The 13,826-nt window shown below is 43.2% G+C and overlaps 1 protein-coding gene across 1 annotated transcript; it reads right to left on the bottom strand.

The window, feature by feature from the left end:
- Positions 1-4,744: 4,744 nt before the first annotated feature.
- Positions 4,745-13,826, bottom strand: LOC131285714 (WD repeat-containing protein 35-like). Its single transcript, XM_058314571.1, is given in 4 exon segments — positions 4,745-7,058; positions 7,060-7,575; positions 7,640-7,722; positions 13,004-13,826. Coding segments are annotated over 4 exon segments (3,576 nt in total). The 3' UTR covers positions 4,745-4,904.

Genomic DNA, 13,826 nt, shown 5'->3' with positions numbered 1-13,826 from the left:
TTCTATTGATACTCCTGAAATGTTATCTAGATTTTCTACAAAAGAATATTTTATGATCATCGTATTCGTGTTGATTATTGAACTCTTCGTAGAAAGAAATTACAACCCGAACTTTGAAACGATTTTCACGAAATTAGTAAAGAATTTAGGATCGGATAAGGTACTTAATTTAAAGATACCGATTCATGAGCCGTATCAAGAAATGGAAATTTTTTTTAAACCATATCCAAAACTAAATCAACGCATAAAAAAAATGATGGAAGACTTCTCCAGTAGTATACCAATTTTAGAGTATTACATCTTTATGGATTCTGTAATGTCGAAAATTATCATTGAAAATTTTAATGAAATCAAACTCAAACGACCTAATGAATACCATTTCAAGTTAGCATTAAAATGTCGTTCGGTTAATGTTCTTCAGTATTTTATCACAGGTCATCGAGAGTATTTGAAAGTGATAAAAGACAATTTTGAGCGGGAAATGTGGGAATTGCTTGTATACTTGCAAAATGATGAACAGGAGTTTAAATATTTTTTCCACATATATTGCACTCGGCATAACATCACTTGCCGCGAAAACACTCCACTTCAGTCTGAGAAATGGAACAGAGGATTTTCATCGCAACACGATCTTATGGAAAAGTTTCCTTCAAAGTTTGAAATAAGAGACGCTACAGGTATTGATAATGGTACAGAGTTTTTGATTGCACGAGCATTGCACCTCGATAATGCATCCGCAGTCGAATATTTATTGCACAAAACAAAAACAAATCTAGACAATCGTTTCATTAGGCAAATTTACATTAACTGTAAAATAAAGTGGTATTGTCTAAGCTCATATCATTTCCTTCTCGATAACTGCATAGATCTTACTAACACTGATGAAAATGGTAGAAATTTGTTACAATTTGCGGTATGTTACGGTGATTCAAATTTGGTAAAATGTCTCATGGAACATTACAGTTTCCAACCGAAGGAAATAAATACAAGAGAAAACAATTGGAACGCTTTCTTTTACTGCGTATCAAGTTGCGGAAGGGATGATAATAACAAAAATATCTTCGTTTATATGCTAGAGAAAGATCCTGTGAACTGTTTTAGTCAATTGGATGCTAAAGAAAAGAGTGTTTTTTATTATGCAGCTAAAAATACCAGTAAGATTTCTCATTACATCATTCAAAGAAGATTTGAGAAGCAGTTGGAGGATTTGAACTCAGTTGAGATCGTTGATTTGATAAAATTATTCAAAGCATCAAGCTTGAATGCAAAGGACATGTTAGAACATCTTCAGTATCCACATTTATGTGATGAAACGAATTGTCAATTGATTTGTGATACTCTGGAATCAGTCGGGGAACTTCGATACCACGATGAAAAGGGTAGGAGTCTTTTACACATCGCCATTTTGGAAGATTGGGATGTTTTAGGAAAACGTCTCATTGTAGATTTTGGCTTTGGTGTTAAGGAAATCAATGAAAAAGAAAACAATTGGAACGCATTTTTCTATTGTGTGTCAGAAGACAAACGTAATAATGAAAGCAAAACACGTAGTTTTTTGTATATGATGGAAAAGGACCCTATTGATTGTTTCGAATATCTGGATTTGAATGGAAAAAGCGTTTTTTATTATGCCGTCAAGAATAATCGTAACATTTCTGATTACATCCTTCAGAGCAAATTTAAGAAGAGGTTGCAACATTTTAGTTTCGATCAGATTATTGATTTGATTAATGTCCTCAAAACATTAGGTTTTGATGCAAAGGACATGTTAGAATATCTTCAAAACACACATTTGAAAGATGAAACGAAATGTAAATTGATTTGTGAAACTCTGGAATCAATCGGGGAACTTCGATACCACGATGAAAATGGTAGGAATCTTTTGCACATTGCCATTATGAATGGTTGGCATGTTTTGGGGAAATGTCTCATTGTAGATTTTGGTTTTGGTGTTAAGGAAATCAATGAAGAAGAAAACAACTGGAACGCTTTCTTCTACTGCGTGTGCAACAGTGTAAATGCTTCAAACAAACTGAAAATATTCACTTATTTGATGGAGAAAGATCCTTTCGACTGCTTCGGTCAACTGGATTTGAAGGGAAAGAGCGTCTTTTGGCATGCGACGCATAATAATGAAGAAATTGGTAAGGATATTTTCAAACGAGAGTGTAAATTGCAGGTACATCTTCCTATCGAAGAGCGAATCCCTGTGTTGATGGACAAGTTAACAAATTCTCGCCTTAACAGCCCCGACAAGAATCTTAAATTTGAGCAAAATGATTTGTTTGAGGAAAAGCCACTTAAGATCTTTTGCGATTACTTGAAAACAACTAGAGAACTGAACGACAGTGAAAAACACACGGGTAGGAATCTTCTGCATATCGCTTGCAGGAAGGGTTGGTTAACTTTGGCGAAATATCTCATTGAACATTATGGTTTTGATGTGAAGGAAATCAATGAAAAAGACGATAAAAATAACGCTTTCTTCTACTGCTTGAGCAACAGTGAAAATGCTTCAAACAAACAGGAAATATTCACTTATTTGATGGAGAAAGATCCTTTCGACTGCTTCGGTCAACTAGATTCGAAGGGAAAGAGCGTCTTTTGGTATACGACGAAAAATAATAAAGAAATTGGTAAGGATATTTTCAAACGAGAGTGTAAATTGCAGGAACATCTTCCTATCGAAAAGCGAATCCCTGTGTTGATGGACAAGTTAAAAAGTGGTAACCTCAATGGCTACGGCAAGATTCTTAAATTTGAACAAAATCATTTGGTTGATGAAAAGTCGGTAAAGATCATATGCGATTACTTGAAAACAACTGGAGAACTGGACTACAAAAACAAAACAACGGACAGGAATCTTCTGCATATCGCTTGCGAGGAGGGTTGGTTAACTTTGGCGAAATGTCTTATTGAACATTATGGTTTTGATGCGAAGGAAATCAATAAAAAAAACGATAACTGGAACGCTTTCTTCTACTGCGTGTGCAACAGTAAAAATGCTTCAAACAAACAGGAAATATTCACTTATTTGATGGAAAAAGACCCTATCGACTGTTTCGGTCAACTCGATTCGAAGGGAAAGAGCGTCTTTTGGTATACGACGAATAATAATAAAGAAATTGGTAAGGATATTTTCAAACGAGAGTGTAAATTGCAGGAACATCTTCCTTTCGAAGAGCGAATCCCTGTGTTGATGGACAAGTTAAAAAGTGGTAACCTCAATAGCTACGGCAAGATTCTTAAATTTGAACAAAATCATTTGGTTGATGAAAAGTCGGTAAAGATCATTTGCGATTATTTGAAAACAACTGGAGAACTGGACTACAAAAACAAAAAAACGGACAGGAATCTTCTGCATATCGCTTGCATGAAGGGTTGGTTAACTTTGGGGAAATGTCTCATTGAATATTTTGGTTTTGCTGCGAAGAAAATCAATGAAAAAGAAAACAACTGGAACGCTTTCTTCTACTGCGTGTGCGACAGTGAAAATGCTTCAAACAAAAACAAGCTGGAAATATTCACTTATTTGATGGAGAAAGATCCTTTCGACTCCTTCAGTCAACTGGATTCCGAAAATCATAATGTGTTTTATTATGCGTTGTTGGATAATGTTCTCATTGCAGACTTTATTATACGAAATGAGTTGCCTGCAAATAATTCCGTTTCGGTTAAAGAATGGGCTTCGATGTTTTCAAAACGGTTAAGTGAATCAAAACTAACGGGTACGGATATTGATAGATTTTTAACAGATTGGAAGCAACTTTCTACTGTGGACGCAAAACATGAAATTTACGTCGAAATTAAATCAAATTTTGAAAGGATGAATTGACGCAGAATTAACAGCAAGCCCAAACAATGTCAATAATCTAGACGAATTCGATTAATCCGTCGAGATAAATAGATGCGGCCGCAAAGTCAGATGTTGTCGACTTGATCGATTTGTTAGTTGTAAAATAGAAATCTTGTAAATTTGATAACATATTAAAGAATACAACTAATTATTACCAAACTTGTATTAGAAACTATGTTAATGTAAGGACCAGAAACTTATTGAGCAATAAACTCGCACTTAAGTTCTACCTCAAATAAACAACATGCTTGATAGTATTTAATCAAAATATCCGAAAGGTGTGTTTCTGGGTTTGTGGTGAGTTTTTTCGTTCCTAGGGCTTTTGTATAACTTCACTTCATGGTTCAAAATTTATAAATCAAAATGTAAAGTTTTCTTGCCCTCGCTAAGGATATTAACTGTGGTTCTACTTTAGAAACCCTCCTATCGGTTCCTGCGCTGTAGGTAGGCAGAGTAAGTATTTTTAAATAAGAAGGTAGGTAGAGTAAGTTTGAAGAAGTTGTCCAGTGTCTTATTTACCTATTTAACTTTATTACGTTTCATTTTCTTTCTACTAGGAGTAATTTCATCATAGGTTGTCAACTTAATCACGTTAATCATCCAGTAATTCGTTACCAATCATTTAAACCATTTTTCCACGGAGTCCTTCTGAGTTTATTTTGGTGTGTTACATTTATTGCAATTGAAAGCGTTATCGACGTTTCATACTGCCCGATGATTGGTTTCCCAACAATATCTAAAACATCTTCTTTGCATATTCATAATAATTTGAAAACTGTCATACTTAATTCTTTTTTAAACCTTTTCGAATGTAGCTTCCCAAAAATGTAAAAATGTTGATGTTAAAAGTAATATGATAAATGAAAATAACATAATGGGAACATCGCATCGTAGGTATTGTAACTATCAGTTAACTGTTTCATCTGTTGGGAAACAATAGATTTGAATAATGTGTACTAACCTTAAGAAAAGATCATGATAAACGGAGTGTTCGATAAACTTGAACGCAGGTACGTAATAAGCATGTGTGTTTGTGTGCAGTAAAACATTAAATCTCCACCGCTCCCTTCGCCGGCGCGATCAGCCAGAGATGGCAGAGGGGGCACGTCTTGCGTGACGTCATTTCCAGCGGGTGCGCGACGTGGTAGCAACCGGAACACTGCCAGGCGCCGGTCGGATTGGTCAGCGGCTGTCCGGACGCGATGCACGGCGGAAAGCGATTGCCGCAGCTGGGACAGAGCGTGCTGCAGTCGGCCACCGGCGTCTCGCAGGTGTAACAGCTGACGTGCTTCACCTTGTTGTCCTTCGGGTCGTAGCGCGAGAAGATGCTGATGGCCAGCTCCTCGTACTGCAGCCGACGACCCTCGGAGATCGTCTCGATCGCCTCCAGCTTGATGAACGCCTTCGAGCAGGTGCCGAACGAGCGATCGGCACAGCTGGCCAGGGCGAGCAGCGCGTACAGCACCTCCACGTCCAGCACGTCCTCGTACTCGCGCAGCCGGAGCGCGCTAATGACGGCGCTATGCAGCAACCCGGAGCGCAGTTGTCGCTGTGCCAGCAGCATATAGTGGTACGCCTCCGCGTGGTGCCATATCTGCTCGATCAGCACCGCATCGTCCGGATTGAGCTGGGCCAGGACCGCCGCTCGGCTTGGGCCGCCCGCCTGCAGCGCCATCTGCTTTTCGATGTACTCCTCCGCGAGCAGCCCCGACAGCACGTACAGCTGCTTGATGCGCACGTAGTCGGACTTCTTCTCCACCTCCGCCTCGGCCATCTTCAGCAGCAGCCGGGCGGAGTCCAGGTAGCGGCCCGCCTTCCGCTGCAGCTCGATCGCTTCCGGCAGCTTGCCCTCCTGCAGCAGCTGGGCCGCGTGCTTGCTCAGCAGCGTGTTGATCTGGGGCATCTTGTACTTTTGCGCCAGCTCCACCGCCAGTCCCCACTGCCGCAGGCCGATGCAGCTGGAGACGGCCGACTTGACGTCGCCCAGCTTGAGGTAGGCGGCGACCGCCTGCTCGCACATCCCCACCGTGGCCAGCATCTGGCCCAGCTTCGCCAGCTGCGGGCTCTTCTCGGGGAGCTTGTGCATGCAGCCGACCAGCTCGTCGTACTGCTCCAAACCGTACAGCGCGTCCATCAGGCCCTCGATGTGGTGCGCCTTCTCGTAGTACTCCTTGGCGCTGCCCCAGGCGCGCATGTTCATGTAGTGGTGGCTGATCTCGCGCCACGCGTTCTCCATCTGCTGGTCGGACGTGCCCGGCCCGAGCCGATACAGCTGCACCGTGCGAAACCAATCGCACAGCGTCTGGCGCAACCGAACCGCGCAATCCCGTCGATCCACGTCCATGTACAGGTTTTCCGCCTCATCGAACTCGCCGAAGAACGCGCCGATCTCGGCCCGCTGCAGCGCTTCCAGCTGGATTGTCCTGAGGCGCTTGATCAGCTGAATGCCCGGATAGTTGCTGCATCGCACGAACGCCGCTTCGGCCGTCTCGAGGTCCAGCTTCTTCAGCGATGCCTCCGCCAGCAGTCTCCACAGCCGCGGGTGTGGGTTATCCTCGATGAACTGCTTCGCCTCGGCGATCCCGACGTGCGCCAGCAGGTCCTCCGTGTCGCGCAGCGATTTGACGCGCAACTGCACGAGATGCTCCTTCACGTTCGGCGTCGCACCACCCTTGATGATGTCGTCCAGCAGGACGCCCGTGATTTCCAGCTCCTCAAAGTGGCAGATGTAGCCGGAGCAGGTGATCGGTTCCTCCGGGTCGGCCCCGCGCAGGATGTACATGCGCGTCTTCTCCATGATGGCCAGCAGCTGCGGGTTGTCCTTCGCCCAGCAGATGGCCCACACGTCCTTCCGTTGGATGTGGCCGCTCGATTGCTCCAGTTCGTTGCTCGTTGTGTCGTCACGGAGAGTCAGCGTCGTCAGCACGCCGTTGCAGTCGATCATGGCCGCTCGGGTCGAGTTACAGTTGATCGCCAGCTTATAGCTGCGCGTCTGCAGATAGTGTCGGTTGCGCAACACCAGATGGGGCAGTGTGTACTCGTGGATGAGGCCACTCTCCCGGCCGATCAATAGCAAACTCTCCGACGATGCCAGGCAACAGATGGGATCCTGGCTCGGGTCCACCTTGGGCGGGATTTCGTGGACCGTTTTCGAGTCGAGATCGTTTAGCACTTCCAGGGCGGGCGTGTCGTCGATGTGGTACGTTCGACTTGATTCCGCAAACCGCCAGGATCGTCCCGTAATGGTTCCACATACACGAAATGGCCTGCACTCCCGTATCCACCACAACCGGCGTGTCGTCGTTTTCGTGCCGCATCAACTGCATTCGACCGTTTTCGTAGCAAATTGCCAGAACTGGACGACTCGGCGAGGTGCCCTTATGGAACCTACAAAGGCCCACCATCGTAATGCTCTTCGACGGCGTAAGGTACACACACTGTATGTGCAGCTTCATCACGAAGATGCCCTGGTTGTCGTACAGGTGAACCTCACCATTTTTAATGCTGAATAGGAGCAGTCTCCCGTCCGGACTCCATTGTTCGCCGGTCAGCGATACGTTCTTCAGTTCCTTTCCCCAGATCCGGTTACCATCGACCGAGCCAACGATGACAGTGCCATCTTCGTAAACGATGCATATCTTCTGCCCATCGCTCGTCCATGCCATCCCCTTTACCGTCGACTTTTTACGATCGTTCGTCATCTCCTCGTACCAGGAACCCTGGAAAGGATGGTATATCAAAAATATTGAACAGCCCGATGGCATATAAATCCCACCAACCGACCTTGTACAACATCCACACCATAACGACGTCATCCTTGTCGGACGAGAAGGAGGAAAGCGGACGGAACAGTCCGGATTGCGAATTCAAATCGAATCAATGGAAGTGTGACAGATTCTAATCCGGGTTTCTAATCAAATTTTCGATGCCGATCGTTATTTTTTGCCCTACTTTGTTCAGATGTAACTAAAAATCTCAAATTTGGAAGATCATCAGCATCGAAGAACAATATCGTTACAATGTGAAACGAAAATGTCAGGAAACAGCTAGTGGAAAAGAGAAAAACTGGACTGCTGTTATTTCCCCCCGTACTTTCCAGATTTTCATCATTACAACTTTGGCTTCGTATCACCGTTTAGAGGACATACTGCCTTAAAAATTCCTCTTCATCAGTTGTTACGTAACATGGAATCGAACAGTCATACCTTCATACAGTCTAGTGATGAGAAAACTCCAAAATTTCAGGAGCAGATCAGATCATTTGCTCTCAGTCAAAGATCGGATCAGATCAGAAGAGCATAATCGTACTCCAATGCCATGCCGCTACGGGTAAGGCTGGTGTCATTGCTTTACCGCACGATGTTTTGTCGGACGACAGGTCCGCCAATTTTCCTGTAATTTTTCAATTTCTAAGGCGATTAAATGAATTTTATTATTTTTCTTAGATGAAAGCCACAACTCCGAGTTTATAAAGTCCAACTTTGTTGACAGATAAAATCGGATGCGTCCATCCGATAAAATCAAATGATTTTGATTTTGCCGTGCGGAGAAATCGTGCGAACCTTGCAGCTGTCAAATCCCATACATTTTCGCCTGTCGAAAGATCGTGCGGTAAAGCACTGACACCAGCCTAATGGCGTCACTAGGATCATAATGGAGCAGATCAGATCACATCGCCATAGGCCCGCCGGCAAAGAGCATATTGGATCAGATCAGAACACATCGCCTTACCGCTACGGGTAATGGCGTCACTAGGATCATAATGGAGCAGATCAGATCACATCGCCATAGGTCTACAGGTAAAGAGCATATTGGATCAGATCAGAACACATCGCCATACCGCTACGGGTAATGGCGTCACTAGGATCATAATGGAGCAGATCAGATCACATCGCCATAGGTCTGCCGGCAAAGAGCGTATTGGATCAGATCAGAACACATCGCCATAGCGCTACGGGTAATGGCGTCACTAGGATCATAATGGAGCAGATCAGATCACATCGCCATAGGTCTGCCGGCAAAGAGCTTATTGGATCAGATCAGAACACATCGCCATAGCGCTACGGGTAATGACGTCACTAGGATCATAATGGAGCATTTGCTCTCATATTTTCGGATCAGATCAGATCATATAATCAAGAGAGCAGATCGGATCATAAGAAGCTATTCCTTCTTCTCATCACTAATACAGTCCTTCATAGAGCCCCGCCCAGGTAACCACGAGCTGTCATCTTTGGAACATTCAGTGTTTATACCATGTGCGAGAGCGAGAGCGCACGACTAAGGAAGCAATCCCACTGTGCCTCTCCCTTTCCACCGCATCACACAAATTTGTAAACAAAATCAGAAGCAACGTTGCAAGCTTTCAGCACTTCGGAAATTTTGATTTTATCAAAAGTGGTGTCCATAACTAGTGAAAATGGCATACAAAAACAACTTTCTAGGGCAGCTTAAGCGTTCAGGTAATTTGTACAAAGTGAATGGGAAAAGATTTGATCAGGAGAGCCAACATTCTTGTGGAATGGATCGTAAGTGTTTGTGCTTGTGCTGCTCAATATTTGAATGCGAAATTTAAATAAATGATTATTTATTTTAGAAGCTCCAAGTACCAGTGTGGGTCAGCTAGAGATTAATGATGATTCTTTGATCGTCTTCGATCTAGTTGTCGAAGAAGGCCTCGGAAGAAGAAACGCGTTCTGGAGACGATCACGGTCAAGACGAAATCTCAAGAATCGATGGTTTACCGGATAACGTGAGCAGTGTAGATAGCTTAGATAGTAGTACAACACGACGATGGAGGAATGTATAAGGTTTTTGGCAGTTGTTCAAAATTTGTTTAATTCGATTGTGAACAAGATGTTAGATATTTTACGAGAGAATCAGCTGCCGAAGAACGATTGTACTCTTTTGAAATCTAATAAGACCGTCGCGAACATTATTGCAGTGAATGGTGGTCGATATTGGCACAAAGCCATCCTATGTAGGTTGTCCAAACGATTCAGGTAAGATGATTGAAATACTAGTCGAATGCGCTAACACGTATCGTGATGTTGAATTATTATTTATTTCTAGCAATGTGAAATGTCGATATCTCTAAATTTATGTATCGATGGGTTGCCACTACACAGACGTGGCCTGAACACGTTTTGGTCGATTCTTATGAACATCCATGAGCTACCAGAAGTGGCTCGGTGGCAATCTTCAGCGGCTCGTCAAAGCCGCTAAGGGTCGAAGAGTTCCTAAGACATGTCTGCAGGAGCTTAACGACTTTGATTACGGAGCCATCACCAACGAAGTGCAACATGAGATAAAAGTTCGTGCAATTATTGCTGATGCAGCGGCACGAGCATTTATTAAAGGTAAGACTTTCTTTCTCTCTAATTGTTACTTTACTCATCTTTGTTACGTCCGTTTTCAGGTGTGACAAACTTCAATGAGAAACATGGTTGTTTAAATTGTACTACCGAAGGCGAATATAATTTGAATTCCCACACATTAGTTTTGAAGGGCGTTTGTTAATCTATGTGAACCTACTGGCCTAAATGTTTGACTAGGTTTGTTTACCTCACTGAGTGGAACCAATACCAGGGAAATAAAATTCAAGCTTGCGGCCATTCAAGTAGATGAGGAGGGTCAACATCTATTTATACGTTAATCTCATTCATTAGTGGAGTAAGTTAAGAAACTACTAATCAATCGAAAGAATAATATAAACATGTAACATATATGGGCATCCAACATACACAATAAATACAAAATATTGTTTTTTCGTTAAATAACGACACCGATTCATTTTAATTAGAGTTTGACTTTAAAATATTTCTACACATAAAAGAAATATCGTTAATTAGTATACATAAACACTAGAGAAACCAATAAACAAAATGGAAATCACAATAGTGTAGTTAAAAAAAAACCCAATAGCAAATCACTTTTCAATTTTCAATTCACAATCATTCCATGGAATTATGAAAAGCACCATACGGATTTGGAAAAGTAGCCAAATCAATGAAACACACAATGAAAATGATGCTCCACCAAGTGATGCGCCGACATGAATCTCCACGGAATTACCCAAAGCAAGCAACCAAATTTTGATCCACAAAACGCACCTGCAAAACCAAGATCAAAAAGAAAGATTTGGCACCTGCAAAACCAAGATCAAAAAGAAAGAATCGTTTGGTGGCAGCATATAATGAATCAAAGCAAAAGCAGTGCATCAGCATACAGATACATACAGATAAATTGCGGCTACTGTTACAGACTGGTGCTTTTCGTTGTGCCAACTGTGGTCATCACCTGTTGAAAATGTTTGTTGATAGATATTGTCAATTAAGCTACCAATCGTCGAAGCGGAGCGTGGCTCATGTGATTTGGTGAGCCGACAACAACATACCTCTTCTTGTGCCAAGCAGTTCGAGTCTCAGAAGCAGCAAACACCAACACAAGTAAGTAACAATACTAGTTATAAAAAGATTTGAACCAAATGATCCATATTCCCCTCTAATAGGTTGGACAATAATAGTTGCAACTAAATGACAAGCGACCCAGGTAACCACGAGCTGTCATCTTTGGAACATTCAATGTTTATACCATGTGCGAGAGCGAGTGCGCACGACTCAAGGAAGCAATCCCATTGTGCCTCCCTTTCCACTGCACCACACAAATTTGTAAACAAATTCAGAAGCAACGTTGCAAGCTTCCAGCACTTCGGAAATTTTAATTTTGTTAAAAGTGGTGTCCATAGCTAGTGAAAATGGCAAACAAAAACAACTTTCTAGAGCAGCTTCAGCGTTCTGCTAGTTTGTACTAAGTGAATGCGAAAAGATTTGATCAGGAAAGCCAACATTCTTGTGGAACGGACCGTAAGTGTTTGTGCTTGTGCTGCTCCAAATGTGAATACGAAATTTAAATATATGATTATTTTTTTCAGAAGCTCCTAGTACCAGTGTGGGTCAGCTAGAGATTGATGACGATTCTTTGATCGTCTTCGACCTAGTTGGTTCAGAAGAAGAAACCCGTTCCGGAGACGATCATGCTCAAGACGAAGTCTCAAGAATCGATGGTGTACCGGATAACGTGAGCAGATTAGGTAGATTTAGTGGAAGTACTTCGAAGTAAGACAACGCGACGATGGAGGAATGTATAAGGTTTTTGGCAGTTGTTCAAAATCTGTTTCATTCGACTGTGATCATGATGTTAGATATTTTACGAGAGAATCAGCTGCCGAAGGACATGCTGTTTAGTTTGTCCAAACGATTCAGGTAAGATGATTGAAATATTAGTCGAATGGGCAAATACACGTATTGTGATGTTGAATTATTATTTATTTCTAGCAATGTGACTTTACCTGCTTCGATGTCTCTAAATTTAACTATCGATGGGTTGCCACTACACAGACAGATTCTTATGAACATCCATGAGCCTCGGTGGCAGTCTTCAGCGGCTCGACGAAGCCGCTAAGGGTCGAAGAGTTTCTAAGGCATGTGTGCAGGAGCTTAACGACCTTTTGGATTACGGAGCCATCTGTTGACTGGCAGAGTTTTTCTTTCGGTATCGCTTGGGTCTGCTGCTAGTCTGCTTGGGTGTTAATACACGACTGACACGAGTTCAGCTTTTATTCAGTATCTTTTCTACACGTTACTACATTCGGGTTACCGTTTATACGCATTAATCCAATTCGCTGCATTTGACGTTTATAAATAAGAGTTCATTTCTCAACACCCTCTCTCAATCCAATTCTCTCTCGTAAAAACTTAAATTGGATTGCTTCCATGGGCTTTGTAAAAATATCTGCTAACTGTTCTTTAGTTCCTATACGTTCTATTTGCATAAATCCTCTTGCAACGAGTCTAGCCTTGTACTTAACGGAGCCATTTCCATTATCTTTCACTCGAAAGACCCATTTCGTAGTGAGGGGTTTTATACTTTCAGTCATAGACACTTTCTTCCATACATTATTCCTTTCCATCGATGTAAGCTCCTCCTTAATGACCACCCGCCATTGGTCCCTCTCTGAACAAGAGATTGCCTCATCAAAAGATTGGGGATTGGGATCTTGGCAAACTGCAGAAAAACTCATCTCGTAATCATTGTATCGTTGTGGTAATTTCCCTCGTGTCTTCCTTTTAGTTGAGTGACCCTCACCGACATCATTGTTGGAATACGGATAATCATCATTTTCCTCGGACTGATCCGAAACTGTCTTGAAACTATCCTCACTTTGGGCATGTCGTAGAACCGACTGCGCCCGAATCTTATAACTTGCAAACTCCGTGCGCACATCCTCAACTTCCTGCTGCTTTTCCGCGTTCGCTTTCCGCAACGCGCCTATCTCGTCCTCCAGTGTAAGGTTCTTTTTGAGAAGATTGCTTTTCTCTACCTCCAGCGCACCGCACACCTGCTCCTTATCAGCGGCCATCTGCTCCAAGTCGACACGATTGTTTTCCACCCTCTGCTTCAGGCGATCGTGCTCGTCGCCCAACTCCTCCAGCTGTCTCATCAGGTCAACCCGCTGGTGTTCGCTCTGGCGCAGCTTACCCTGCATCGTGTCGGCCTCCTGCTTGAGCTCGCGCGAATGCTTTTGCTGTGACTCGAGACTTTCCTCCAGCAGGACCAACTGCTGCTTGAGGCTTTTGATCGATTGCTCCTGCACGTCGATCGTACCCTCCAACTCCCTGACCAACGTTTTCTGCGCCTCCAGCTTTGTGTTTAGCTCGTTCAACGACCGCTCGTACGCTTCCATCTCGAGGCTGAGTACGTTGGCTTTCTTGACCGCTAGCTTGGTACGGTCGAGCTCTGCTTTCAGCTCCCTTTGCAGCTCCTGCTCGTCGGCAAGTTCCTTTTCTTTGGACTTTAAGCTTGCCTTAAGGCGCTGATTTTCGGCATCGATTTCTCGCTTTGCCAGCTGAAATGCGTCCTTTTCACGCTTCAAATTTTGTATCTGCGTTTGGTACTCCCGATGTCCCAT

This window comes from Anopheles ziemanni, chromosome 3, assembly GCF_943734765.1.
Source record: "Anopheles ziemanni chromosome 3, idAnoZiCoDA_A2_x.2, whole genome shotgun sequence".
Taxonomy (NCBI): domain Eukaryota; kingdom Metazoa; phylum Arthropoda; class Insecta; order Diptera; family Culicidae; genus Anopheles; species Anopheles ziemanni.
Note: the sequence above shows the minus strand (reverse complement) of the source record. Positions and strands in the feature narration are given on the sequence as shown.